Source organism: Pinus tabuliformis, chromosome X (genome assembly GCF_031772625.1).
Source record: "Pinus tabuliformis cultivar Carrire ecotype Pingquan chromosome X, CPIR1, whole genome shotgun sequence".
NCBI lineage: Eukaryota > Viridiplantae > Streptophyta > Pinopsida > Pinales > Pinaceae > Pinus > Pinus tabuliformis.
In genome coordinates, this window is record NC_142308.1 from 337,168,286 (window position 1) to 337,195,079 (window position 26,794).

The following is a 26,794-nucleotide window of genomic DNA, read 5'->3' on the forward strand; positions in this document are numbered from 1 at the left end:
ATAGATATAAATCCAACTGCAGTGACTGATATTATTTCTTCTACTTATTAATTTAGAAATAAGTTATTCACAGTGTTTCCACGACAAATATCGAAATAAATTCTGCTGCAGTCTTCACAATTAAAATACTGCTGAAAGTAAATGCAAGAAAAAATACTAGCACAAGTACAATCAAAATGATAGTTATTTTTGGACAACTGTCTCCAGAAAAACCCAATGCAGGAAAACCGGTGCAGCAGATGAGGGTTTCTTTATTAATCTTTAGCAAAAATCTCATGTACAAGATACAACCAGCAGAATAGAAGAGAAATCTTTGTGAGAAATTTACTGACAGTTCTCTCACACTTCCTGGCGAGATTCTGATCCAGGAGAGGACCTGCTGCCCCCTCTGCGTCTCACTGCGTTAGCTTTTGCGTGAGGACTGCATAGTCCCAACGTCAGCCTCTACGCTATCCCTCTGTGTCATAGCTTATGCACTGTCCCTTCTTTGCTGTGCGTCTTCTGCTCTTGCACTCCCGACTGGTGCTACTACCCTCTCTTTTGTCCTCACTTGCAACTCTCACTCTGAATCGATTTCCTCTTGCCGAACATCAACTACTGAGAAAATTGATTTTACTTGGGTAACTGAGTATCTGCCCGGTGTGTTTTCATAATGCCCATCGAAGTCCTTCTTATAATCCTCCAGTTGATAACCAACGACCCACATTAGATTCTAATCAATGGGTTAGATCATTTGGACTCGATCTTCGTCTTCTTCTAGAAGTTTCACCCACAGTTAGATTAATACCCTTTAATTATTTTAATTTCCTAAGTTTAGACTTAGGGTCCCATTAAAAATAATTAATTATTTTAATAAAACTATCTCCGGGTGGAATTTTCCGAAACGTTTTTTGGGTATTGTGGAATACATGTCTCCAAGCCTCCCTGCAAATTTTGAGACTTAGAGCACATCCGACGTTACCAGAAATCAACAAGATAATAGGACAACCTTTCTTATCTAGCTTGAGGAGCCTAACACCTCTTTAGTGGTTAACACGATGACTTTGCAATCGTCAGAGCCACAGTGTCTGCAGCGCCGGAGGCATCGGGTAGTTAGTACCTAAGGGGAGGTATCGTTAATCAAGCCTTTGCTTGCTTCCCCTTGTCCTTTCTCACAACCTCCTCTAGAGACTAGGTTCAAAATAGTTAAGAGGAAGGATACACCTAGAATAGGCATTTAATTAAAAGTAACCAAGATCGTTGCATCACACCTAAGTCTTAGGATTTGCATAGCATACAATAGTCATTCATTAAGTAGCAATTGTTCATTTGGTCCCTTGGTCCTTAATCGATATAAAGCAGGTAAACTGACTCCATTAGGCATTGGTCTCATCAAGTAATTTAATCTAATCTCTAAAAGATTGCTAAATCAACCAAGTGCTAGGCCATTCAATTGTGTCTCCTGGACTCATTGGTTGCCCACTTGTCTTTCATTTCCATCTTCCATAGGCACTACCCCCCATAACCTGTTGTTGGGAGACAACTAGAACAGAGAGGTTGGGGATCAGAGTGACAACCCTTGACCTCAGTTGTTGTCGCACCGTGCCTGAACAATTTGAGTGACAACATTACTTGTCAAGTTCTCTACTTCAGCTTTGAATTCTTGAAATTCAGTGAAGACTTCATCTTTGGTCTTTATGAGATAGATCCATGTAGTAGGAGAGAAGTCATCAACAAGCATTACATAGTATAACGAACCTCCAAGCGATCTCACAGGCATAGGACCACATACATAAGAATGAATCAAATCCAAAACTTCTTTGGATCTATTGTCACTGTTTGGAAATGGTTTCTTGATATTATTTCCAAGTGCACAACATTTACATACACCTTTATGATCTATCAACAATTTAGGAACCCCTGAAACTATTTGACTTAATTCAGGCAATGCTCTATAATGAAGGTGACCTTATCTCGTATGCCATAGTTCACATGGATTGATTTCATCGTGTACTAGAGCTTGAGCTAATTGACTCAAGAGTCTATATAGCCTTCCTTCATGAATTCCAATAACTCTAGCATCATCTATACATAATCCCTTGGGCCATACAAGTACTTTGCCATCAACAAAAGCTACTCTCCTTTATCTTCTAAACATGAAATAGAGACAATAGATATAGTACATTGCTAAGATGAACATTGTTTCCAAATTTCAGCTCAATGGATGCCTTTCCAACTCCTTGAGTAGCTATGGTTGTCTCCAAGCTCTACCTTTTGAAATAGTCTTCTTTCCATCATGCTAGAGAGATTTCCACGATCTCCTATCATATGTCTTGAAGCACCACTATCCACAAGCCACATATCATCGTCATCTGCAATAGACCCTGTAAGAGCAGAAAAATAAAAGAAATCTTTGTCACCCTTAGGTTTTTTGGTTGTTCATCATCAATGTCGGCTATGGAAGCATGTTTTTTAAATTTTTTTGTGAATAAGATAGATTATATTATTGCACAAAAGCTATATTTACAAAAGTTGGGTAGTGCGATCAAAACGCTCCAGCACTAGAGCCAACAACACAAGCCTTCCTAGCTTTAGATGGAGCAATTTTTCGTTGAAGCTTACAAAAAAGAATTTTTGAGATGTTATGAGAATAATTACAAAAAAAGCCATGCTGCTAATATCTCATTCCTTATTGTCGATACTTTGCATGCCATTGAGAGCTCTTCAATGACTAAGAGCTAGAGAGAGTAACATAGCAAAAAAGATGTCCGCTCTGGTCGCTAAGGATTGCCCTCCACAGGGTCGTCGTCCAGGCTGATGGGCAACTCTTGAGCGTTGCCTTCCTGCGCAATTGGGGCCACCGGACCACTGGAGGAAGCGCCTACTGCCTCCTTTTTGACATTGGGAGAGGCATTGACTGGCGAGCGGACACCCGTGGCAACTCGCTTCTTTAGCATTATATAGTGTGGAGATTCCTTGGTAACGAAGCGACAGTGGTGCACTGATTCCACGTAGACGACAAACTTGTCCATAAGCATATCAAATTTTTCTCCCACAACCTTGGACATTTCTGCCTGCCCTTGCATCGCAAGACCGACGATCGTCTTACGCTGCCAGGAGAGGTCAATTGTGCGAGTATACAAATTCTCCCTAGCCTTGGTGAGAGTAGGGTCAGGGATCCACTCAAATTTTGTTGCCACCTCTTTAGAGGACACCCCACGCCTAAGGACCCTCGCTTGAGCTTCTAGGTTAGCAATACGTTCATGTGTCTCAGGGTTAACAACAATAGCATAATTCAGGGCCGCCCTCCTGGCGGAAGATTCGACTCTGGTGGTAGGTGGAGAACCCAGGTTGTTCCAGTGGGAGGGGTCATTGTCGCGGCCTCGATCGCGCTGGGGAGCCGGGCTAGAACCTCGCTTAGGCGCCATGACAGGGGGAGAGGGGATCAACAGGAAAACAACAAAAGGGGGTCGGGAGAAACAAGATGCAAGAGCAGGCAGGGAGACGGGAAGGAGCAAGGGGGAGGGGGTATACATAGGGGTTGGAGAGCATCGAGGGGCAAAATGTCTTGGTGAGGGAGGCTGAACAAGAGAGGGATGATGGGATGGATAGACGACGCCCCTGAGGGGATGTAGGGCTTCTATTCGCGTCCGTAGCAAGGCTGTCATTAGGAATGCAGCGCTGGGTATATTTCCTTTAGTATTGCCTCTGGCCGAGCAATTGCTATCATTATTATGGAGATATCAAAGCAGTTGGAGCCCATTATTTTGATTGTCCTTTTCATTGATGGTCTGACATTGCTGATGCAACCTTCTGGTCTCCAGGTCAGTCCAAGCCAGCGATGGTAGAAGATAGTTGCCCATCGTACCCTCATTTGCCAGCTTGTCAGCAAGGCCATTCCATTTATGCCCGACAGCGTGGAAATGAAGCCCGCTGACCTTCTCTATGTGGCCTTTTATCCGATGGAGGATTTTGTTTAGGCGCCAGTTGTCTGACACCCGAGCAACTTCCATGCCTTGTTGTAATTTGCGGTTGGCTTGAGTTGTCAGCGTAGAGTCCCCTTCGATGATTAGAGGCCCAAAATTGTGGAGTTTGGCTATGGCCAGCCCATGTTCCAGGGCTTGTAATTCTGCTGCGTTGTTGGTAGTGTTGTTAAGATTTCCCGCATAGATCCATTTGATTTCCCCTTGCGTGTTTTGGAAAACATCCTCGAAGCTTGCTCTACCGAGTTTCCTTTTGCTGCCCCATCATAGTTTAATTTGAGAGTACCTGTCTTTGGGGGAGACCAGTGGTCTGCAGTTCCCTGATTACCTGAAAACCTTGAGGCTTTGGAGTAATGGGTGAGATGAAGATCCAAGAGGGTTAGAATATGCTATTCTAAGCAACTAGGAGGTTCGCTGGGGCTCTCAAGAGAGGAAGAAGCCACAGTTTCCTTGATAGTTTGCTTGACTATGGATAGAACAACCTCTTTCGGATTGTGGATTCCCCTGAAAATTCTTGCATTCCTCTCCTTCCACAGAGCCCAACAAATGATACCTGGTATAAGATTCCAGGCTCTATTCACCAAAGGATTAGGGGATAAGGAGGATCTCTAATTCTCAATGGTATTGAGGATGGAGGATATATCCCTATCTGAAACTTTGAATACTAAATAGACCCAGTTCCACAACTTGTTCGCAAAGGGGCATTCATTCAGCAAATGGTTAGTTGTTTCTTCACTCTGCTCACAAATATTGCATCTGGAGGGGTCAGTGAACCCTTTCTTCCTTAAGTTGTCCTAGGTTAATTTTTTTTGTGCATGATGAGCCATAAAAATAGAGTGATTTTTGGCTAGTGTTTCCTCTCCCACAGAGTTTTCCATTTTCTCTCTGGTTGACATTGGTCGTGGAGCGCAATGTAGTTGTAAGCCTCCTTTAGATTGAAGTGCCCAAACAGATTCTACCCCCATCGGTTTAAAATTGAATTTGTCTTTCTTGGAGTTCGATCGAGAGCTCTTGCCACTCCAGAAGGTTAGGCGGGGGGTCCCAGTCTTTTTCATCCAACCATTCCCTCCAGTTATCCCTGCCGTTGCTAGGCTTCCAGTAGTGGCTGACCCTGTTCTTGCCTTTGTTTTGCATGTTTATCCTTTAGAATGAAGTGCCCGGTTAGATTCTTCCCCCATCTGATCTTATCCTCATTTGTTTAAAATTGAATTTGTCTTTCCTGGAGTTCGATCAAGAGCTCTTGCCACTCCATAAGGTTAGGCGGGGGGTCCCAGTCTTTTTCATCCAGCCATTCCCCCTAGTTGTCCCTGCCATTGCTAGGCTTCCAGTTGTCCCAAGCCTAGTTCCAGATGGTAGAGCCCTTGATGGTCCCATTTAGCTCGATGAGATGCTCATGCGAGTGGGTAGGAACTTATTTGGCTTTCCAAATGATGCCCTAGGGCGAGTTTGGGTTTGCAATCCATCTCCATCACGTTTTAGCTCAGGGTCCCTCAAACCAAGAACTCCTGCTTTTTTAGGTTTGCACAACTTGTCCCAGGCCACCAACGCCCACTTTTGCTTTTTCTCTGAGCCACTCCAAAGGAAATTTCTCTAGAGGTTTCTAAGAATGTTGGAGATGGATTTGGGGGCCGCAAGGGCAAAGTACAAGTATTGGGGAACGACCTGCAGCACAGACTTGAGTAAAACTATACGACTTGCTAAATTGAGAGATTTGAAGGTCCCATTAGCTAGTCTTTTTTCCATTTTGGTGATAAGATCTTCCCATATTGAACGAGCTAGGGGCTTGTTAGTAAGAGAGACTCCTAGGTATTTTGAAGGGAGGTTGCATCTCTGAAATTCCATGATTCTGACAATGTTCCTTTGGATGGCTAGAGGGGTGTTAAACATAAACAGTTTGGACTTCTCCTGGTTTATGGAGGTGCCAAAAGCATCAAAAAAACCGGAAAGGATGGCTTTGAAGGATAAGGCTTCTTTTATAGTGGGGAGGCCCATTAACAAGGTATCATCAACGAATTGTTGATGAGTGGAGGGAGGAGCAGAGGCATAAAGCTGAGCTTGAGGCTAGATAGGGCATTGTTGGAAGAGGCAGCCATGGCTATGGAAGCATTTTGTTTTCCTTTTCTCTTTTTATTATTATTGGCCATTTCAGGACAATCATTCTTATAATGTCCAAATTTGTGACAACCATAGCATTGATTTTTTTACATATCCTTCTTCTTTTGGGGAGGAAGTGGTCTTATTCCTAACTTCTTGTTTTGAAAGACAAACTTCTTCTTTCCTCTAGACTCCTTGAATCAAGTTGCAAATGCTTGAGGGTCTTCTTCCTTTCTATATGTTGATATAAACCTTGATTCCTCTTGTGCACAACAGGTCAATAATTCTTCAAAAGAGGGAACTTCCTTTCCACTACTTATACCTACTGCAAATTCATACCTATGATCTAGGTAGACCATTGAGTGTTGTAGTCACAAGTTTCTTCTCAGAGAGGACTTCATCAATAGCTTGAAGTTGGTCCCTTATTTGAGAGATTCTTACAAAATATGAAGCCACAATATCATCACTTGTCATCTTTACATCACGAAGTTCATTTTTCAAACTCATAGCTTGACCAATATTTTTGACAATAAATAGATTAGTTAGGGCATCATACATCTTCTTGGAAGTATCAAGATTTGCAATATAGGGGATTAGATGATCTCTAATGGAATCCACAATAAGACTCATGGCAGTGATGTCATCCTCCTTGAACTTCTCTTTTCTTGCAGTATCTGCTAGTTTTACAACTTTCCCTGTCACAATATCCAAAACTTTGTTCCTTGCAAGAATAAGATCAATCCTAGTTTTCCAAGCTCTGAAATTTGAGGCTCCTTCTAACTTGTTCTCTGATTTCATAGAAGAAGCTATGAATGTAAATCAACAAGGACTTCAACAATAGTGATTTCAATGTAGGGTTTCTTCAAGAGTGACCTCAATGTTCTCTTCTTCACCAAGGCTTTGATACCATGTTGATTTTTCTAGTGCAATAAATACAAGCACAATATTTCTAAGATTGATAATTACTTCTAATGACGTTGATCTTCTTTTAAGTTTTCCAGTATATCATTAAGCAATTATACTTAAAAAATTCAGCCATACAAAAGTAGTAAAACAACAGAGATCACAATGCACAAAGAGATCACAAGATTCACCATGGGAAAACCCATTAAGGGGAAAAATACATTGACCTTTTCAATAGAGAAATTCTTATACCTTCTAGTCATCAACTAGGTCAAACTAACCTTCAACAAATCTATGGTCAAACTTAGTCAAACCCTCCAAGTCAAGCCTTCCAATCTAATCCAGCAACATTGCCTTTTGATCTTCCCTAGGTTGAATTTCGGCCTCCTTGTTTTACAAGAAACCCATAATTTTAGCAAAATTTCGGCCCCTACAATAGAAACTGCCCAAAAATTTATGAGTTGTGAGAAAGAGTATTGCCACACGTGTGAGCTTGAGAGAGAGAGAAAGAGATGTCTTTCATCCTTCTTTTCTTCCTTCTTATCCTTCTTGTCTTTCGCTTGCTTTCCTAGAAGAAACTTGCTCGAGAGATATGCTAGTTAGTGCCTTGAGGAGGAGGTCGAACTGTCTTTATATAGCAAACTCACCGAGTCGAATGGGTGTGACTATGCTTGGGCTGACTTGACTTGGAGGGAGGCCGAATTGACAAACTTGGTGCCAAAGATTTTAATTTCAAAAATTCAAATTTTATTTTTTTAAATGTTCAAATGGGACATGACTCAAAATATATAGTTCTTTTGACTTTAGAATTTAAAATATACATCAATGGCCAAATATGCATTATGAAGACCAACCATAGTTACAAAAAATTCAACACCAATAACATTACATTAAAGGAACACAAGATATATATGAACAATATATTTATATTACAAGGGAAGCTACAACTCGAAGAAATTTACTAGACCTTATTGGAAGAAGCTACAACCCCTGGTTTATCAATATCCACTGGAAGGAGGCGAAAACCACTTGAAGGAAACTACAACTTCCTTCCCTAGCACCACCCGGCCGCCCTCAGATCAATACCATAGATTTCCTTACTTTATCCTTCACAACTTGCTTCAAGACTTCAACAAGTTTGCTTCCTGCTCAAGACTTCCTTCAAAACCAATATCAAAGTATGCTCAAGAATATGTTGATAAGTAACAAAGATATGCTACAAAAGTCTGCTCCAAAATACCAAGGTCTGCTACAAAAGTCTATTTACAAGCATCAAAGGAATGCTTCAACCTTTTTCAAAACTTGCATTAACGTCCTTGTATTATCCAAAAGAGAAGCCTAGAAGAATCAAATCAGCTATAGGAGGACTATTATAGTCAACAATAAAATGTACAATTATGCCCCAATTGTTTAATGGGAAAAAACCATCATACTCAAAAACCATGCCCAAAACCATAGGTCCACCCACCTTGTGTCCGCCCCCATCCTTGGGTCTACCCAACCATTATTGGGTCCGCATAAATTTTTTTCCCGGGGCGTTGCCTCAAACCCTGTGCAGGGGGTTACTGCTCCCTACAAAACCCCTAGCAAGGGGGGCTATCATCCCCCCTGCGACCCCCCCACTATGCCCGGTGTAATGTAATTTGAAACAAACGCGTGGAGCTAGTTGTGGAAAGAATATAACACATGCCCAACAGTATTATACAACCGTTCATCGACATAAGTTGAGAGATGTACACAATCGCATCAAAATAATAATGATAATGGGTAGATGGCCAATAGAAGGGATATAAAATCACTAAACCACAAATTTAACGTGGATGAAAATTTAAGATGTTTCTTCACATCTAAGGTGTAGGAGCCATTGTGACGCTATTACCCATTTGAAGCATCTCTAGAAGAGGTCTAAAGGGCTTTCTTCAATGATTAGAAGAGAAGACCAACATGGAGGTTCTAAAGCTCAAGTGCATATGGGAACTAGTAGTGCAAGCTTGGAAGAAAGAAAAGCTTGAAGGAGTATAGCGTTTCCACCACATAATACATCAGGAATGGACTACATGCAATTGTTTGGAATGCGAACCAGAGAGATGGAGAGGCAGGAGAGTGGTAACACATAGAAAGGAAACCAGCAAGAGCGAGGATTTTCTGAGAGCAGAGGGAATAAACATATATGACAAGCTAGAATGGCAAAAAGACCGAGATATGTTTGAGCAAGGGGCAGTGTCAAAACTTGGCTCTGATTCCTTGTTAAGCCAGGTTGGGTAACTCTTGAATTTCATTGATTTGCCATTAACCAAGCAAATATATATATATATATATATATATGTCGTGACCTTTGGTTTCAAGTTCAACTTCCAGTGTCCAATGTTTCTTCCTATTCCAACGTTTCAGATTTCTAATATTTGCATGTTTACAAAATATCCGTAACTCACCAAATCCTTAATGATTAGGTGTCTAACACATAAAGAGAGGCATTAGATAATGTCCATTAAAACAAAAGATGCAACCTATAAAGGCAATTCCCATGAATAGCCTATTCTCGCTACCAACTCATGTAAGTAAGCACTTTGTATCAATAACTCAGCATAACCATTAGAATTGCCCTCTATTGGATTGCAGATTTCATTCAACATATTGAAGCATAAATAAACCAATCAGCTTATCTGTGGCATCAAATAACTTGTTTAGCTGCATCAAAACTTCCTAGACTAGAGGTATTTTCCTCTAGGTTGCTTGTGAGATCATTGATTTCTATGAAATCATCTTCTAAAAGTGGAGGATGATGCTGGAATGTCTTGTAGAAAAGAATCTATTATCTGCCTTTTTGTTTTGGATGAGCAGCACTTGGATCAAAGACCCAGAGGTTGCTTTTTTAGTACATTTTTCTCTAAATATGCTCTTCCCTCATATTATAATGACAGGAAATGAAATACACAAACAAAAATACGAGAACATGATATTAAGAAATTTACAGACAATATGCTACAGAATTTGCAGAGCAACAGCCATGCAAAAGCTACATATTAAGCTTTCAGATTAATATCCCAGTTTTCACCAAGATTAGGGTGTGGTAAACTGCAAACATAGTTACATCGTACATGCAACAACCTTATTATTGAATGTCGTGGCCATGTTTCAGATGCCACTGAAATCCCTTTGGCTAATTCCATTTTCAGTTAGTGGTGACTGTTACCCACCAAAAGTGGGTAACCCATAGAAGAAATTTTTTTCTCCTCATTTGACAGCCAGCCAGCCAGCAGCCCTATGATGGTCTTCAGATAGCTTTATGTCAGAGCTCTCCACCTATTGCTCTGGTCAGTGCTCTCTTCCATCTAGCATTCTTCTTGAAGGAAGATGGGTCATCTATCAACAAGTACTAACCATTTTAGCAATCTTGTGCTTTCATTTAATGTTATGAGCATATTAATATGAATCACAGGGAAAACTGGATGGTTGACTGCTCCTGATTATATCCTTGTTCCCGCACTTCACCTAGGAGGTTAGCCTTCGGCCCTTGTCTAGTGGGAGAGAAAGTCATTCCAGAGAGACTTTGAGCCCAATTGTGTCAAGAGCTGCATTATACAGTTTAAAAGTCAGGTTGTAACAAGTGATTTGAGTGCAATATTGACATTAAATTGGCTTTTAATATACTAACCGAGATTTATCTTAACCTTGAATTACCAATCATTGAGAAGATCGAATCTCTTAAAGTCCAACCTTTTCTCAAGTTTTTGCACTCTCAAAAATGCTGCACTTAGAATTGATTCCTCTCAATGCTTGACAACCATCAAATGTAGATGAAGCTTAATTGTGCACCAATCACCACAATCCATGTCTTATAACCTTGACTTCACATACAAACAATGCAATAATATATGAAGCTTGTTACCCACCACTTTGTGGGTGATATCCTCAAGAGAAATTTTTCTCCATGATGAACATCAACCGGAAGCCCCCTGCAACCTCCTACTAGCTCGTTGTGCCATTTCTCTGCCACTTGAGCCAGCCATGTGGTCCCTCACCCACCTGTATTGATCGTGTTGTCACTTTTTGAAAATAGAGTTCCAGTTGTACAAAAAGTACCAAAGAACATAGAGGTTTGCAGCCATCTTCCAAGCCACATAAGCTCTCAAGGCTAAATTGGACCCTCTCCACTGGATAGTGTTTGGAATTAGCTTTCCAATCGTAGGTGGAAGTCCAAAAACGAAGTCCTAGATCAGAAGTTAGGGTAGATTGAAGATACCCTTTCAAAGCCAGAAAACAAAGGAAAAATGGCTAAGTGTCAGGGTCATCGCAAATTGCAATCAGGGCCTTATTGAAGCAGCGACAAGGGAAGATATCGAAGTCTGCAATCGGCCGATCGCCGATATCGCAAATCGCAAATCGGCGAGTCCAACGTATTGGTGATTGGAGGTCCTGTGCACAGTCTATCGGCTTATCGACGATTGATGATTTTGGACGGGACTGGTGTTAAAAAGACTGTGAAGTTTAAAAGTCCTGATATAGTGTAAAGCGTTGGGAGGGGCCAAAAACCATTTAAAAAAGGATTGCAGTGAAAAACCAAGGCTAGGCGGACCCTTTTCTCTCTCCTCCAGGGGGCCACGTGGCAAAATACCATTGGTCTTGATGAATCCACATGACAGCTGATGTGATCATGATGTGGCAGTACAAAGATGATGTGGAAGTACGAAAGAACGTGGCATGCTGATCTAGCGTTTTCAGGGCCCTATGGGGTCATTTCTGGGTGACACATGTCACCACTCACAAAGTGACACGTGGCAGTGATGACGTTACCCATCGCAAATCGGCAATTGGTGATCGCACAAAGCAAAGTTCCCTCCTCCGCCGAAGTCCCTTCCGACCTGTGATTGCGATATGCGAAAGACCTTCCTGGATGCGATAGTTTATGCATCCTGCTTTCTTAAAGTCTCGTGTTCGAACAATTGGCCAACGCTATGAAAAGGTAAAGAGGCCCTCTCTCCCGTATTGTGATTGCGATACCTTGGGTGGGCCCAATCCCATAGATTGGAGATTGCAAGGGTCAAGGGGGGATATCAAAGGCAAGCCACTGGTGTGCGGGATTCTATGTAACAAAGGAAGAAGACCCCCGTAGGGGAGTCCAAAGGCCCTAGCGCTCGAGGACTAAACACCTGGGCATAGCCCTCGGTCACATGAAGCAAAAAGGGCTAAAATGGATTGAAAGGCCCCATCTTGTATAGATTTTTTTATGGAAAGTCCCAATGTGATAACTCCATGACTAGGTAGTGCAGAAATTTAAAGGTGTGATGGGTTCGCAGTTGTGGCATTTAAGAAAACAGGTGGAGCATTCAAACTCGGCATGGACAGACCCAGATAGGCCCCTTGTGACACGTAACCAAGGTCAACGCTGACAGAAGTAAATGGAGACTTGGGTGCTCGGGAGGACTTGATTATCGAGCATGGTGCTCCATACAAAGGGAAGACCAAGTACCGCCCAGGGGTCCTCTGCTTCTGTACTGCAGCATGAGACTAATAGTTGCCCACTCCCAGCTTTAAAGGATGAATGGTTCAAGCAGTAAAGGTCGAAGCGACGGGAGTCGGCTGAGTAACACAGGGCCAGACCGTGAGCAAAATTCAACCTAAAGCAGAGGCGATCACAGGGATGGGCACGAAGATATTTTATTGACATGTTCATCTGATTGTTGATTGGTTTTGTTATCCTGTAATGTGCCGCCATTTAATGAGGCAATTAATATTTTGTAATGTTTTTGGGCCACAAAGCCATCCCTGGCCAAGACAGCTAGTCGATCTGACAACTGAGACTTGGTTGAAGATATTTTGTTGTAATCAATGTGCAATGCTACCCTCTCCAGATAAATAGTGGGAAGCAACACTTAAGAAAGGTTCAAAAATCCTAAAGAAAATCTACTTGTTATTTTCAGACTGTATAGCTTTATAATACAGATCCTTTAGAATATAAAGGAAATGGTGGTGATTACCCCTTCGAGTACTACATATGTTATCCCTCTGTTAAAATCCATTTTGTTCATGTTTCCTCTCTGAATTCATGTAATCGTTACTGCTAGAAATATTTCATACTTTCTTATAGATTCATTTGTATTGACTTATTAATGCATGTATTGAGATTATATCTTTAAAATTGTGCTCCATGAATCATAGCACCCAATCTCTCTTTTGTCCATTATATCTACCTGTAACTCAGATAAATGTAGAAATTCTTGATGCTTGAAGCTCTATGTGTTAAGTGTAGAATTCTTGTTGCTTTAAGCTCTACGTGATGAGTTACTCTTACTCCTTATCCTCTCTCATTTCTCTCCTTGAACTACTTGGCCTTCACTATTTTATTCATATATTTATGTGATTTGTATATGTGAAGAAGTACCAGAAATACATGACTTATACCTTTGGATGAAAGAACCAATCCATTCCTTTTATATATCTATCTATATATATATATATATATATATATATATGTGATGTATCCAGTTTCTTGAGAATCATTTGAGACATACAAAATCTAGATGTGCCTCTTGTAAGCAATCCAAGGCTCTCTGGGAGCGACAACATCTTTTGGCATCGTTGTCGGGGAACTTATTGAAGGATTTTTCCCTTGGGATACGATAAGTTGAGCACTCTTTGTGTAGTTGAGAAAAGATGTTCTGATTGCATCTACATCACCTTGGCGACTCCACAAGCCCCATTATCATTTATCACCTTGGCTTTTAAAAAGCCTCACACTCGCTCGAATACCTCTCAGCAGAAAGGCCCGTTTGTATCTGACACAAAGAAATTAATTTTCAGGAAAGTCTGGAAGGAGAAAACTCCTACTATCGGTGTTGCCATCTCACCAGCCTTTGAAGCTTCCTCATCTTGCTCTCAATCTACTGTTACTCACTACTCAGGATTTACTCCTAAGACCCTTACATACCCTGCTTTCAGTCTAGCCACTTCGACCACTGTGGTTTTGGCCCAATTTCCTCAAGCAAATCTCAATCCCCCTCCATTAATTCAGATGGTTGTTCTGGGTTTTTTGCTAAATAAGTATGCCCCTCTTGATTTACCTTAGCCCCTAAGTGCTATGCCTCAGGACTACCTAAAGCTTCTGCCTAGGTTCAATGGGGAGGATAAAATTAGTGCACAGGGACACATTGAAACCTTTTGTGCTTTTGTTGAGAATTTAAACGTAGAACAACTGGATGTGGTCTTGAGACTCTTTGTACAATCCCTTGATGGAGAAGCCAGAAAGTGGTTTAAAGCCCTACTTAATGCCTCCATCACTACCTGGGAGGAACTAGAAAACTCTTTTACACAAAAATGGGGTGAAAAGAGAAATCATGAGTACCTCCTCACAGAGTTTAATGCCATGAGGAAGAAGCCGAAAGACATAATTTATAAACAGGTTCAACAAGCAGTATAATAACTTGCCTGGTGAGATAAAGCCTCCTCCAACTGCTGCTCGCGTAGTTTTTTTGGGAGCTTTTGAATCCGACTTTGGTTTTACCCTAAGAGAAAGGAAGTCTCTCACTTTAGATCAACTCCAAGTCGATGCTCTTGAGGTGGAAGCAAATTTCACCTCGGCAGGGAAGTCAAGAGGAAAGCAGGAACCTACTGAGAATAAAAAAGGGAAAGAAGAAGCATCCTCCTCTAGTCAAGCTAAAGAATCATCGGATTTGAAGTGGGATGAAATAGATAAACTCATCAGGAGTTTATCACATAAGGTTGGAAAGCTTGAACTTGAGAACAAGAGTCTCTCCAAACAGAATGCTCAAGGCAACAACCGGGGTTATAACCCATAGTATAGAAGGCCTCCATTGCAGATACTTCCAAGGGAAAGAAAGGAACAACTCGATTAGATCCCTCATCCTCTATATTTAGAAGATGATCCCGATGAACAATCATCAGATACACATGAGATGCAGGGAAACTTGTATTCCACTTTCTCTGAAGAAGAACATGAAAATATGGCTCACTAGGAGACCAGTCATGATAGAGAAGCAACAACAAATGAGGAGGATATAGATTATTATTGTAAACAGTTTGCGGATTTCATGCAAGCACAACTACACCAAAGGTATGATCTAAGATCTTCAAGAAAGAGGTCGAGGGAACCAAAACAACAAGAGGGAACTGCTCTCCAAGATATTCCCCCAGTACTAGATAAAGGGAAAGGCAAGATGAATCCTAACTTGTCCAAGACAAAAGTCTCCTTAAATAAGGAGAGAAATAGTTTCGAAGAACACACCAAAAGGAAGGCACTGGTTCTGCTAAAAACTGCCAGTGGTAAAGAAGAAGCAGAGCCAGGAGGTATAGAAAAAGGCCAACTTGTGTTCAATCTTCAGAAGGAGCTTTAAAAGGTAAAGATTCATGTTTCTCTGATTGAGCTTCTAAAGCGGCCTACTTGCTCAAGTCTCTCAATTCATGCCTCCATCCACCTCTCACGATTTTTTAAATCTTCAAGAAGAAAGGCCAATGGTTGTTTTTGGGCCTCATGTGGACGAACTTGATCCCTCTACTGCACCCCTCTATGTGACCCTGGTAATCCATGACCTTTTACTGCATAATTGCATGTTGGATTCTTGAGCCTCACACAACCTCATGCCATTAGCAGTGATGGAACAACTTGCCTTGCAAATCACCAGGCTCTACAAGGACCTATACTCCTTTGACTCTAAGAGGGTCAAATGCTTAGGAATGATAAAAGATTTGGTGGTAAACTTGGCTCAGATACCTGTGAAGAGTGTGGTAATGGACATAGTAGTGGCAAATATTCCCCCTCGGTTTGGCATGCTCCTATCTAGGTCTTGGGGTTCCAAGGTGAGGGGCTCTATCAAGTTAGATCTAACTTATGCCACTATTCCCACTTTTGGAGGTGAACAAAGGAGGTTGTACAGAGAGTCCGAATTTTCAAAAACTATGACCCCAGCTAAAGACCCAAAAAACTCCCCAGTGCATGGAAAAGAAAGCGACCTCTCCTGCCTGTTCCTAGAAGAAGATGAGACCATCTTAGAAGAAACATCAGTACACCTAACAAGGCAAGTAGAACACCAGCACACAAATGAAAACAAAGTATGGAGATTATATTTTGACGGAGCAAATTCCAAAGAGGGAAATGGAGCAAGAGTATTGTTGGTATCCCTTGAGGGTAGCCTGATACCCCTCATTCAAGCTAGAGTTTGAGGCAACCAACAACGTGGCTGAGTATGAAGCATTGCTCCTTGGACTACAGACGACAAAGAATATGAATATTGAATGCCTAATGGTCTATGGAGACTCTGAGCTAGTTATAAGGTAGATCAGAAATCAGTGCCAGGCCAAACACCCCAGATTGAGGACTTACCGAAATGAAGTGTGGGATCTAATTGATAACTTCTTCCTGGCCTTTAATATCCAATTTTTGCCTAGAGAAGGAAACAAAATGGCTAATTCCCTTGCTGTAGCAGCAAGCAGTTTCAAGCCCCCTCAAAATCCGCTCCTCAGGTATGAGGTGGAAGTCAGATACAGACCCTTTATACCTGATAATGTCAAGCACTGGCATGTATTTGAGGACAGAGAGTAGGTGAAATGATTTATAGAAGTTGTTGGGGAGTTCGCTAACTCAACCATCGATCAAGAAGAGGAAAAATAGGCAGATCAAGAAACCACTTCGTGGGAAGACACAGTGGTTGGACGCAAAATTCTACAACTGAAAGGGAATACCATTCCTCATGGACTAGTCCCACTGGAAAGACTTTTTAATAAGGATGACGTAACCTCCAAACCAATGGCTCCGGAGATGGACGATCAAGTAGAAGATTGCAATATCGGCTCAGAGGATGAACCCTAGATGGTCAAGCTATCAAAAGGAATCCCCTTGCAATATAAACAAAGGTACTTAAATCTATTCAAAATCTACAAGGATGTTTTTTCTTGGTCTTATGAGGATTTAAAAGCATTTGATACTAACATCATTCAACATAAGATTCCTTTAAAGAGTGGAATAAAACCATGCAAGCAGAAACTCAGGCAGATAAATCCACTCTTACTCCCCTCCATTGAAAAAGAAGAGAGGAAGCTTTGACAGGGAAAATTCATAGGGCCTTTAAGGTACTCTGAGTGGGTGGCCAACTTAGTCCCTGTTTGGAAAAAGAATGGAGAAATAAGGCTATGTGTAGATTTTCAGAACCTGAACATGGCGTCGTTGAAAGACGACTACCCGTTGCCTAAGAATATATTGCAGAAGGTGGTTGGCTCAGTCAGTATGTCCATGATGGATGGGTTCTCTGTTTACAACCAAGTGGCAGTCCACCCTGATGATCAGAAGAAGATTACTTTCACCACCCCGTGGGGAACATTCATGTATGCTCACATGCCTTTCGGTCTTATTAATGCAGGGGCCACATTTCAGAGAGCTATGGATATAGCTTTCGTAGGGGAGAAAGACAAATTCGTGGTGGTTTATTTAGACGATATCACAGTCTTTTCTAAGACTGATGAAGAGCACATCCTCCATTTGAAGCTCACCTTTGAGAAATGCAGGAGGTATGGTCTTTCTTTGAATCCTAAGAAATCTCAGTTCGCCTTGAGTGAAGGGAAGCTACTAGGACACATAGTAGTGCAGGAAGGAGTGAAGATCAATCCTAAACGAGTCGAAGTCGTCAGCCATATTCCTCTACCCAGGAATAAGAAAGAGGTCCAAGCCTTTTTGGGGAGAATAAAATTCTTGAGGAGGTTCATACCCAACTATGCATAAATAGTCAAGACTCAAGGGTATTACAGACATGCTTAAGAAGGAAAATGAAGTCACGTGGAGACTTGCCCCCTGAGATTATTTCATTAGAATTAAAGAAGCTTTGGCTGAAGCCTCGGTACTAGTCAGCCTCGACTATTCAACACCTTTGTATATCTTCTCTTTTGCTTCTTCGCATACTATTGCCGCAGTTTTGCTACAGAAGAATAAAGATGGTTATGAACAACCCATTGACTTCTTCAACCAAGTCCTGAGGGATGCTGCGCTGAAATATAACATCTTGTAGAAACAAGCCTATGCACTAGTCAAGGCTTTGAAGGCATTTCATATGTATGTGCTACAATCGGAAATCACAACATTTGTCCCAACAATAGCGGTCAAGGACATCTTGGTGCAAGGAGACAACGAAGGAAAAAGGGGTAGGTGGATAGCAAAGATACAAGAATATGAGCTAGACATAAAGCCTACTAAGCTCATAAAAAGCCAGGGGTTGGCCAAGGTTTTATCCAAGTCTAATCGCCAAGCTTTAGGGATAAACCTGATAAGAGAGGGATCACCCTGGTACAAGAACATCATTCATTATCTCTTTTTCCTGAGGTACCCGTTGGGGCTGGATAAATCCAAATACCGAACTCTGAGATTGCAAGCACAAAAGTATATCATATCTAATGGTCTACTCTACTGAAAAGACCCGGTGGGAGTATTGTTGTTATGTTTGGTAGAGGGCGAAACCCATAAAGTGATTGAGGAATTTCATGGAGGAGTGTGTGGAGGTCATTGCTGGAAGACCACAACATAAAATCCTCAAGGCAGGATTCTACTGGCCTAGACTATTTGGAAATGTTCATTCCCAAGTCAAGTCGTGCCAATGGTGCCAAGTGTTTGTTGAGAGACAAAAGCTTTCTCCTCTCCCCCTGATTGTAGTGAATGTGGAAGAACCTTTCAGACAGTGGGGACTAGACGTCATAGGAGAAATAAACCCACTGTCCAGTGGCCAACACAACTGGATATTAACAGCCACAGATTATTTCACCAAGTGGGTAGAGGCCATCCGAGCTAGAAATGCTATAGACTCAGTGGTAATTAAGTTTATGGAGGAGAAAATATTATCTCGCTTTGGTTGTCCTATCAAAATTATCATTGACAATGCTCAGGTCTTCAAATCTGCCAAATTCATCAGCTTCTGCCAGAAATTCAATATCATCATCGAGCACTCCACTACCTACTATCCTCAAGGTAATGGCTTAGCTGAGTCCTCAAACAAAACTGTGGTGAGGGTGCTGTAGAAGATCATCACTGAGAATCAGAGGAACCGAGACTCCCAATTGAAGGTCACCCTATGGGCCAACTGAGTAACTCCTAAACGATCCACCAGAAAATCACCTTTTGAGCTAGTGTATGGTAAGGCTGCAGTCTTTCAGATCCAATTAGCTATGCCGGTGGCGAAGTTACTACAAGAAGCTGAGGAAGAGCCAAGTGCCCTGATACGAAGGATAAATCAGCTCGTCGAACTTTATGAAAATAGAGAACCGGTGGGGGCCAAATTGTCAAATTACCAACAAAAGATGAAATCCTGTTTGACAAGAAGGCTAAGGATCAACCTCTTCAACTAGGAGATTTAGTTCTCCAATGGGAAGTCCGAGGGGAAGACAAAGGCAACCACAAAAAATTTGATCCGCTATGGTTCGACCCTTTCAAGATTGCGGAAGAGAGAGGAAATAACACGTACCAGCTTGAAAATTTGGATGGTGAATCGTTGGAACTGCTGGAAAATGGTCAGTTCCTCAAACTCTATTTCCAAAACTAGAGGTACCTGTCTTGCACTCATTGTAGATATCGGTGTGTGTATTGTAATTGTTATTTGAAATTTGCAGTTTATGTTGAAAATTCCACTTTCACAAAATTATCGTTTGTTTAGAAAAGACTCCATGCCCAAAGGAGAAGTTCACAGTTTGCAGGTTCTCAGCACCTTGCTAGCAAGGCACTGTCCCCAGGTGGAGCCAATGTTGTCACCTTCTGAAAACAGAGTTCCAGTTGTACAAAGAGTACCAAAGAACATAGAAGTTTGCAGCCATCTTCTAAGCCACAAAAACTCTCAAAGCTAAATCGGACCCTCTCGACTGGATAGTGCTTGGAATAAGCTTTCCAACGGTAGGTGGAAGTCCAAAAATGGACTCTTGGATCAGATGTTAGGGCAGATTGAAGATACCCTTTCAAAGCCAAAAAAAAAGGAAAAATGGCTAAGGGTTAGGCTCATTGCAAATCGCAATCGGGTCTTTACTGAAGCAGCGATAATGGAAGATATCAAAGTCTGTGATCGGCCGATCGCCGATATCGCAAATCGCAAATCGGTGGGTCCAAGGTAAGGTGGGTCATATGGAGACCCATGGGGTCATTTATGTTTCTTTAGATCCACTGGGAGTATCACAGGTCTACTACTTGGAGAACAAGGGGCCACCCCCTTGTCCATCATATTCTGAGGAATTTATTCCTCAATATGGAACTTCAAGATATTACTGAGCCTTTGGAGGGCCTTACGGCATGTACATATTATTATTTGGCCCCTTGTGAGGCTTATTTTTACAATTGTGAGCTAGTTTGGTGGGCTTGTCACCAATACGGGTTTTATTTGCACATTATTTTATCTTTATGGGCTAATGTAGACCCATAGGCTAATTCAAACTCCTTAGAAGGCTATATATTGATGTTAGATACATTCATTTGGATCATCACTTGACTTGGGATCTCTCTAATCATAGAGAACTTCACATTTTTTCCTTGGAGGATATTTTTTGGAGATGGATGAATTTTGATGTATGGATTTGGGCTATTTATCTTGTCTTGGAGCTTTGTCTTGTAAACGAAATGCTGATTGGATATACTCTATAATGTTGTAAGTAAATTTTGATGTTATTATTCTTGTTGCTGCTAAAATTAGGGCTAGTTGCCACATGATTGAAATGTGGAATTGAGCTTGTTTTAGCTAATTTAATGTCTGGGTCAATGTTATATGAATGAAATGTTTAATGTTGTAAGTAAATTTTGATGTTATTATTCTTGTTGCTGCTAAAATTAGGGCTAGTTGCCACATGATTGAAATGTGGAATTGAGCTTGTTTTAGCTAATTTAATGTATGGGTCAATGTTATATGAATGAAATGTCCTAGAGATTATTTGTCTCGATAAGCTTGCATCATTTTCTTTGAAGTATAAATGCTTGAAGGTCACTTTTCTTTTCTTTCTCTCAACATTGGATGAAGCTGACTTTCTGGGCCTCCTTGATCAAGAAACCAAGTTCTTACTCATCATCATCCTTGACTCCATATCCCCAAGTGAATTAGGCACTGATCCCTAAAAAGGGTGGTCATCCCCTTCACCTTTTTCACCTTTTATCACTTTTTCCTAGGTCTAGCCCTCAAAGGTCACCTAGGGCATCAATTTCCTGCGAAGTGACCCATGGAAAAAATTTGGTCTCCTCTCCCTCTCCTCCAAATTTGAGGCAATTCTAATGGTGGAATCTTCAGGAATCCCAAGCCCTAGCTCGAGGATCAAATTTTGCCTAGGCATCCCCAAGGCTAGACCTCAACAAGATCAATTCAAACTTTTGAAGTAAATATTCTTGTTTGGTCCTTTCGCTTCACCTTGTCCAGGATAGGAACATCATTGGGTTGGGTCCACTTGGCCCCGTGTGGTCCCACTTCTCAATAAAAATTATTTGTGAAGGACCATTTGGGAATCCAAGTTTCCCAAGGACTATAGGGATGGAGAACCTCCTCCGTAAGTCTATTCCTTCTCCCTCAACCCTCCAATCCTCACCCTTACCCTTGGAAGACCAAGTACCTTGCTTATACCAAGTCCCTTGCTTAAAGAGCAAGCAAGTTCCATTCTTCATTTTATCCTCGGAAAAGGGTTTCCAGGGTCACCTTCCACCTTATTCATTGACATATACTTTACAAGTGATCCCTACACTACTGGGACTCCTCCCATCGGTGAAAGTCTGTAAAGCGCAGGGAGACTTAGCTGTGATGACAGTGGGCTAAGCCTCCACCGTTGCCCATAGCCTAGCAGTTGCCGTCTTAGGAACCCCTTAGGTCCCCTGCTGGTTTGAGTGGTAACAAAGCCCACTGTTGAAGCAAAGTAGCTGCAAACATAATTCTTTTATGTCTTGAAATAACATTTACAACTATAAATATCTTCTCTCTGATTATTGAAAAAGCTCACTCCTCTCTGTAATTAATTAACCCAAAAGGCTAAAGATCTCTGCATTATCTCCCTGAAAGTTGTTAGAAGGCTAAAGGACTTTCCATTCTTTCTGTGCATATTGTTTGTAAAAGGATTCCTAATTAAAAGTATCAATTTGCTTCAATTAATCCGGAGTTCCAATTATTGGGCAAGAAACTCATTCCTGTCTGTGATTAACCCAACAGGTTAAAAAACTCTCCATTATCCTCCCTAGAAGTTTTTAAAAAGCTAAAGAATTCTCCATCCTCTTTTTAGGTATTGTTTTTAAAAGGCTTCCTAACTAATGGCCATTATTTGGATCATCGAAGAGCTTTAGCCACGAAGTCAACAGTTTAAAGGTAGGCTTCCTAACTAACGTTCATCAACCCAATTTTAGATTTAGGTAATCAGAGGGTCCAGCCAAAAAGTCAATGGTTTGACTTTTGACTTTGTGGCTGGGCCCTCTGATGACTGGAATCTACTATCCGGTTAAGCTCAGGTCTAACGAAAAGTGATCAACTCGCTTCAATTATTCCGATGTTACAATTATTGAAAAAGAAATTCACTCTATGTAATTGATCCAGGAGACTAAAGAACTCTCCTTTATCATCTCTGATGGTTTTTAAAAGGCTAAAGATCTCTCCATTCTGTCTGCATTTTGTTTTTAAAGGGCTTCGTAACTAGAAGTTATCAACTTGCTTCAATTATTCCACAACTTGCTTCAATTATTCCACAGTTCCCATTATTGAAGAAGAATCTCAGTCCTCTCTGAAATAAACCCAAAAGATTAAAAACTGTCCATTCCCAGAATTTTTTTAAAACATCCGCCATGGATATTTGCTGCATTAAAAAATCTGAATGAAGTCCAAGACTTGGCAGTTGTTACAGTTGCCATATTATATATGGTTATTAACATTAACATTTTCATTAAACGAGGATAATACATTGTAAGCATGCAGTCTCAAAATTCCAAGGCCCAGGCCCGTATCATCAATTTGTGCGACAGGATTACCACTCACCCATCAAATGTCAGTTTATGTTGCAATTTATTGTAGATAATTTTTCTTCATTTTAATGTAATTGTTTTATTTTAAAAAATTAGGAAAATTGATAGCACCTCCTTTGTTATTTTCGGATTAAGGATATGACACGATAAACTAAACTCATATTAAAATGGTGTAAGTTTATGAAATATGATTTAAATTTAGAATCCATTATACTAGATTAAAAAAATATTGTAGCAGTTTTTTCGTGAGATAAATTGTGTCTGAAATTTGGAGATGTCCAAGGTTTTGAGTGGACACTCCGCCTAGATAATATCAATAAAATTTATAATAATTTGAAAATGAATTTGTACAGGCCGATTATCATTGTCAAATTGGCCAAAGGCCAAGAACTGAAGATGCGTTGCTTAGCGAGGAAAGGGGTGGGGAAGGACCATGCAAAGTGGTCGCCAGCAGCAACAGTCAGCTTTCTTGCAGTGCCTGAAATTCATATAAATCATGAGCTTGCAAATACATTAACGCTCGAGCAAAAGCAAGAATTTGTGCTTAGCAGTCCTACTCAAGTTTTTAATATTAACCCCGACACCGAAGAGGTGAGTGCAACTCCCATTTCACCTTTTATACTTCTTTTTCAAGTTCTTTCTACTCTTCCAATATTAAATACCCAGATTATAGTGACAGTCGTCCACATCAAGCAAAAAGTCCAAATAATAGTTGAACTTGTTATATTGGCATTGTTGTGAATATGGTTGAAGATATATATATAGTTTATCTTATGTAACCTGCTTCAAAATTTATCATCAACCATTTTATCAGATCACAAGGTTGTGTTCACTCCAAAATTTATGATCATATAACTTTATTAGGTCGTAAGCTCATTTTTATTCATATCAATTATTTACTTCTTATTATACTCTGTAACTTGGTTTTCTCTTACTTTACGATTAAACAAAAGCTCGTCTATTCTTTTCTTTCTTTTTTGTTTAAATTGATCATACTAAACTTGTGTTCTCTAATTTTGAAGTAGATAGAGGTGGAGAATGCTGAAGCTTACACCTACGATGAAGAGGTTTTAAAGAAGGCAGAGGCCATGGGCGTGGCAGGGCTTGTTAGCATTGTTGCTAAGGAAGATCATTTTGTTTTCAGTGTTGAAACGACCGGTGTACTTACGGCCACTCAGTTGGTTCTTAATGCTATTAGCGTTTTAAAGCAAAAGCTTGATAATGTGCGACCTATGTTGGAAGACGATGAGCAATTTGGTGAATTCAATGCTCATATGAGTGGCTATGCCTTCAAATGAATTGACTTAATCCAGCTGCTTTTAATGTATTATATTAGTAACAGGTTTGAAACCTAAAAACTTATAAACATGTGTGAAAGGTAATTAGCTGGTTCTTGTAAGTACTGCGTGTGAAAGGAAATTAGTTAATTCTACAACGGGCATAGTAAGTGGTCATATAGAAAGCAATATCTTCTAATTTATTTTTATCAGTTTATATGAGTTTTTCTTCAATATATATATATATATATATATATATTTTTTTTTTAAGTTTTACCTAAATTTTGAGAATTTTATTGTATATGATTTTTTGAAAATTACATGTTTAAATTTACTCTTTAAAAATAAAAAATAAAAATTGAAATGGATAAAATTATATTAAAAGGAAGTTCTTCCTGCATCTTATAAGAAATTAATACAATCTAAAATTTAAATAGTGTCCAATTCTGAAACTTCAAAAAAAATGTCAGTTGTTTAAAATTCTTCAAAAAATATTAGTCCTAGTGGTATGAATTCGAACAAACTGTCCAAACATAAAATTCTATACAAAACATAAAACCGGCAAGAGTTAATGGAAAATTTGTCCATTGCGGGGACGTTCTGATTGTTCTCTGCTTTTGTTTTCATATCATTTTCTCCAATTGTCATGTTCCCCTGAACTTGATGGACAATATCTTTAAAGTGTTCTGATTGTTCTCTGCTTTTCTGTCCATATCAATTTCTTCAATTGCCATGTTTCCCTGAACATGATAGACATTATCTTCATTGCTTCATCTTTGGGAGAGCTTACTGAAGTTTTTGTTCTTCTAACAGAACTCTGGAATCAGCTGTACAAATATTCTATGTCAGAGGTCAGCCTTCCAATTTCAGTGCTCTGAGCTGCCAGTCTCACCTGGTTCCCACAACTTGATGGACAATATCTTCCTCCATTCCTTCATTTTTGGGAGAGCCTACTGAGGCTTTTGGGATTCTAACAGAATCTGGAATCAGCTGTACAAACATGTTATGTCAGAGGTCATCCTTTCAATTTTAGTTCTCTGAGCTGCCACTCACCTGGAAAACTGCATTTTTTTCCCCTTCAATGCTTCAAATTGGGCATACACACGCCTTTGAGTTGTGAGACCGTTCTTTGGAGTTCCTCTTCAATCTCCTAATAATTCTTCGAAATTCTATGGTCCAATCTCCGAATAATTCTTTGAAATTCTAGTGTCACGTGGGCCACAACAACAGGGGTGATGTTATCCATCCATAGTTTGCACTGGAGCATTCTTAAGAGAATAATAAGAACACCAATAAGACTAAATCCCAAGACTCTTCAGCCTCCCAGTACAAAGGCAAGATGAAATGGGTCCGGCCACACGATCCTAGATTACCATACCTCTATCAACCTGGAAAACTCCTTTTGTGCAACAAATCTTGGTCCATGAGCATGCTATTATTTTCCAATAATCTGCTTGGGAATTATGGACCGCTTCTTTTGTATAACAAACCTTGTTCCATGAGCATGCTCTTATTGCCAACAAACCTGGAAACCCCTTTTATACAACAAACCTTAGTCCATGAGCATGCTCTTATCTTGTAAGAATCTGCTCGGGAATTATGGATCCCCTTTTTTTTACAACAAACCTTGTTCCATGAGCATGCTCTTTTTTGCCAAGAATTTACTTGGGAATTATAGTTATGAAGGATATGGAAATATTTCAAAGTAATCGAATTCTGTCGATCAGTCTATCTAGACTTAATGACTTAGCTAATGATAGACTTCTCATCCGGTTCATGAGCATGCTTTTATTTGCCAAGAATCTGCTTGTGAATTATGTTTCTGAAGGATACGGAAATATTCCAATAAGGCAAAAATCCCTGGCAATCCTTCGAATTCTGAACATCAGTCCATCTAAGCTTGATGACTTAGTGAATGTCAGGCTTCTCATTTATTGTATAATGTTTAGAGAATCACCAACATAAATTTTTAACTGTCTTATTCGCATTGTAGTTTGTGTCCTTGGGAAAATTAAAGCTTCATCCTGATTATTAGCATTCTCTACTAAACCTTAAACATTGGTCGATTTAAGCTCTCATTTTTTATTTTTACATTAGCTATATATATATATATATATATATATTTTGCCATATATTTGAATATTTAAATTTAATCTTTTAAAAAGAAAATCAAAGGAAAAAGCATATTTTTATTTTTAAAAGGGATAATAAGTATGTACTTCAGATGCAAAAGCACATTACAAAATAGTGCAGGTTATATATATGCAAAGAGAAAAGAGAAAAGAAAAAATTCTGAATGGAAGCCTCCATGAGATGTTCATGTTCTACATATTGTGCACATTAAAAGAACAACTCCGCTGGAACTCAAAATTGTTCTCTTACAGCTTCAATCTGCTTGTTTATTCAATCATGTAAAAATAATATTTGATCAAAAGAAGCATGAACTATGCCCATCATAGAACAAGTCCTGCTGGATAAAAAATCCTTTCTATGATTCTTTGTTGCATATCCAGTCTGACCTGGTCTCTTTTATGTTTAAGCTCTTCCAAATGTCTGTGTCAAGCCTGTCTTTACAATGCATCAGCCTCCATGTTCAGTTCAGCTCC

General features: G+C 40.2%; 1 protein-coding gene across 1 annotated transcript in view; it reads left to right on the forward strand.

Moving 5' to 3' along the window:
- LOC149139839 (DNA-directed RNA polymerases II, IV and V subunit 3-like) overlaps window positions 1–24,391 on the forward strand; it is a 112,902-nt gene extending 88,511 nt beyond the window's left edge. Inside the window, exons 2-3 of the mRNA XM_089446602.1 lie at window positions 23,265–23,502; window positions 23,937–24,391. Of these exons, the coding sequence (XP_089302728.1) occupies window positions 23,265–23,502; window positions 23,937–24,209 (511 nt within the window). The 3' untranslated portion in view covers window positions 24,210–24,391. The remainder of the gene's footprint in view (window positions 1–23,264; window positions 23,503–23,936) is intronic.
- Window positions 24,392–26,794: the final 2,403 nt, after the last annotated feature.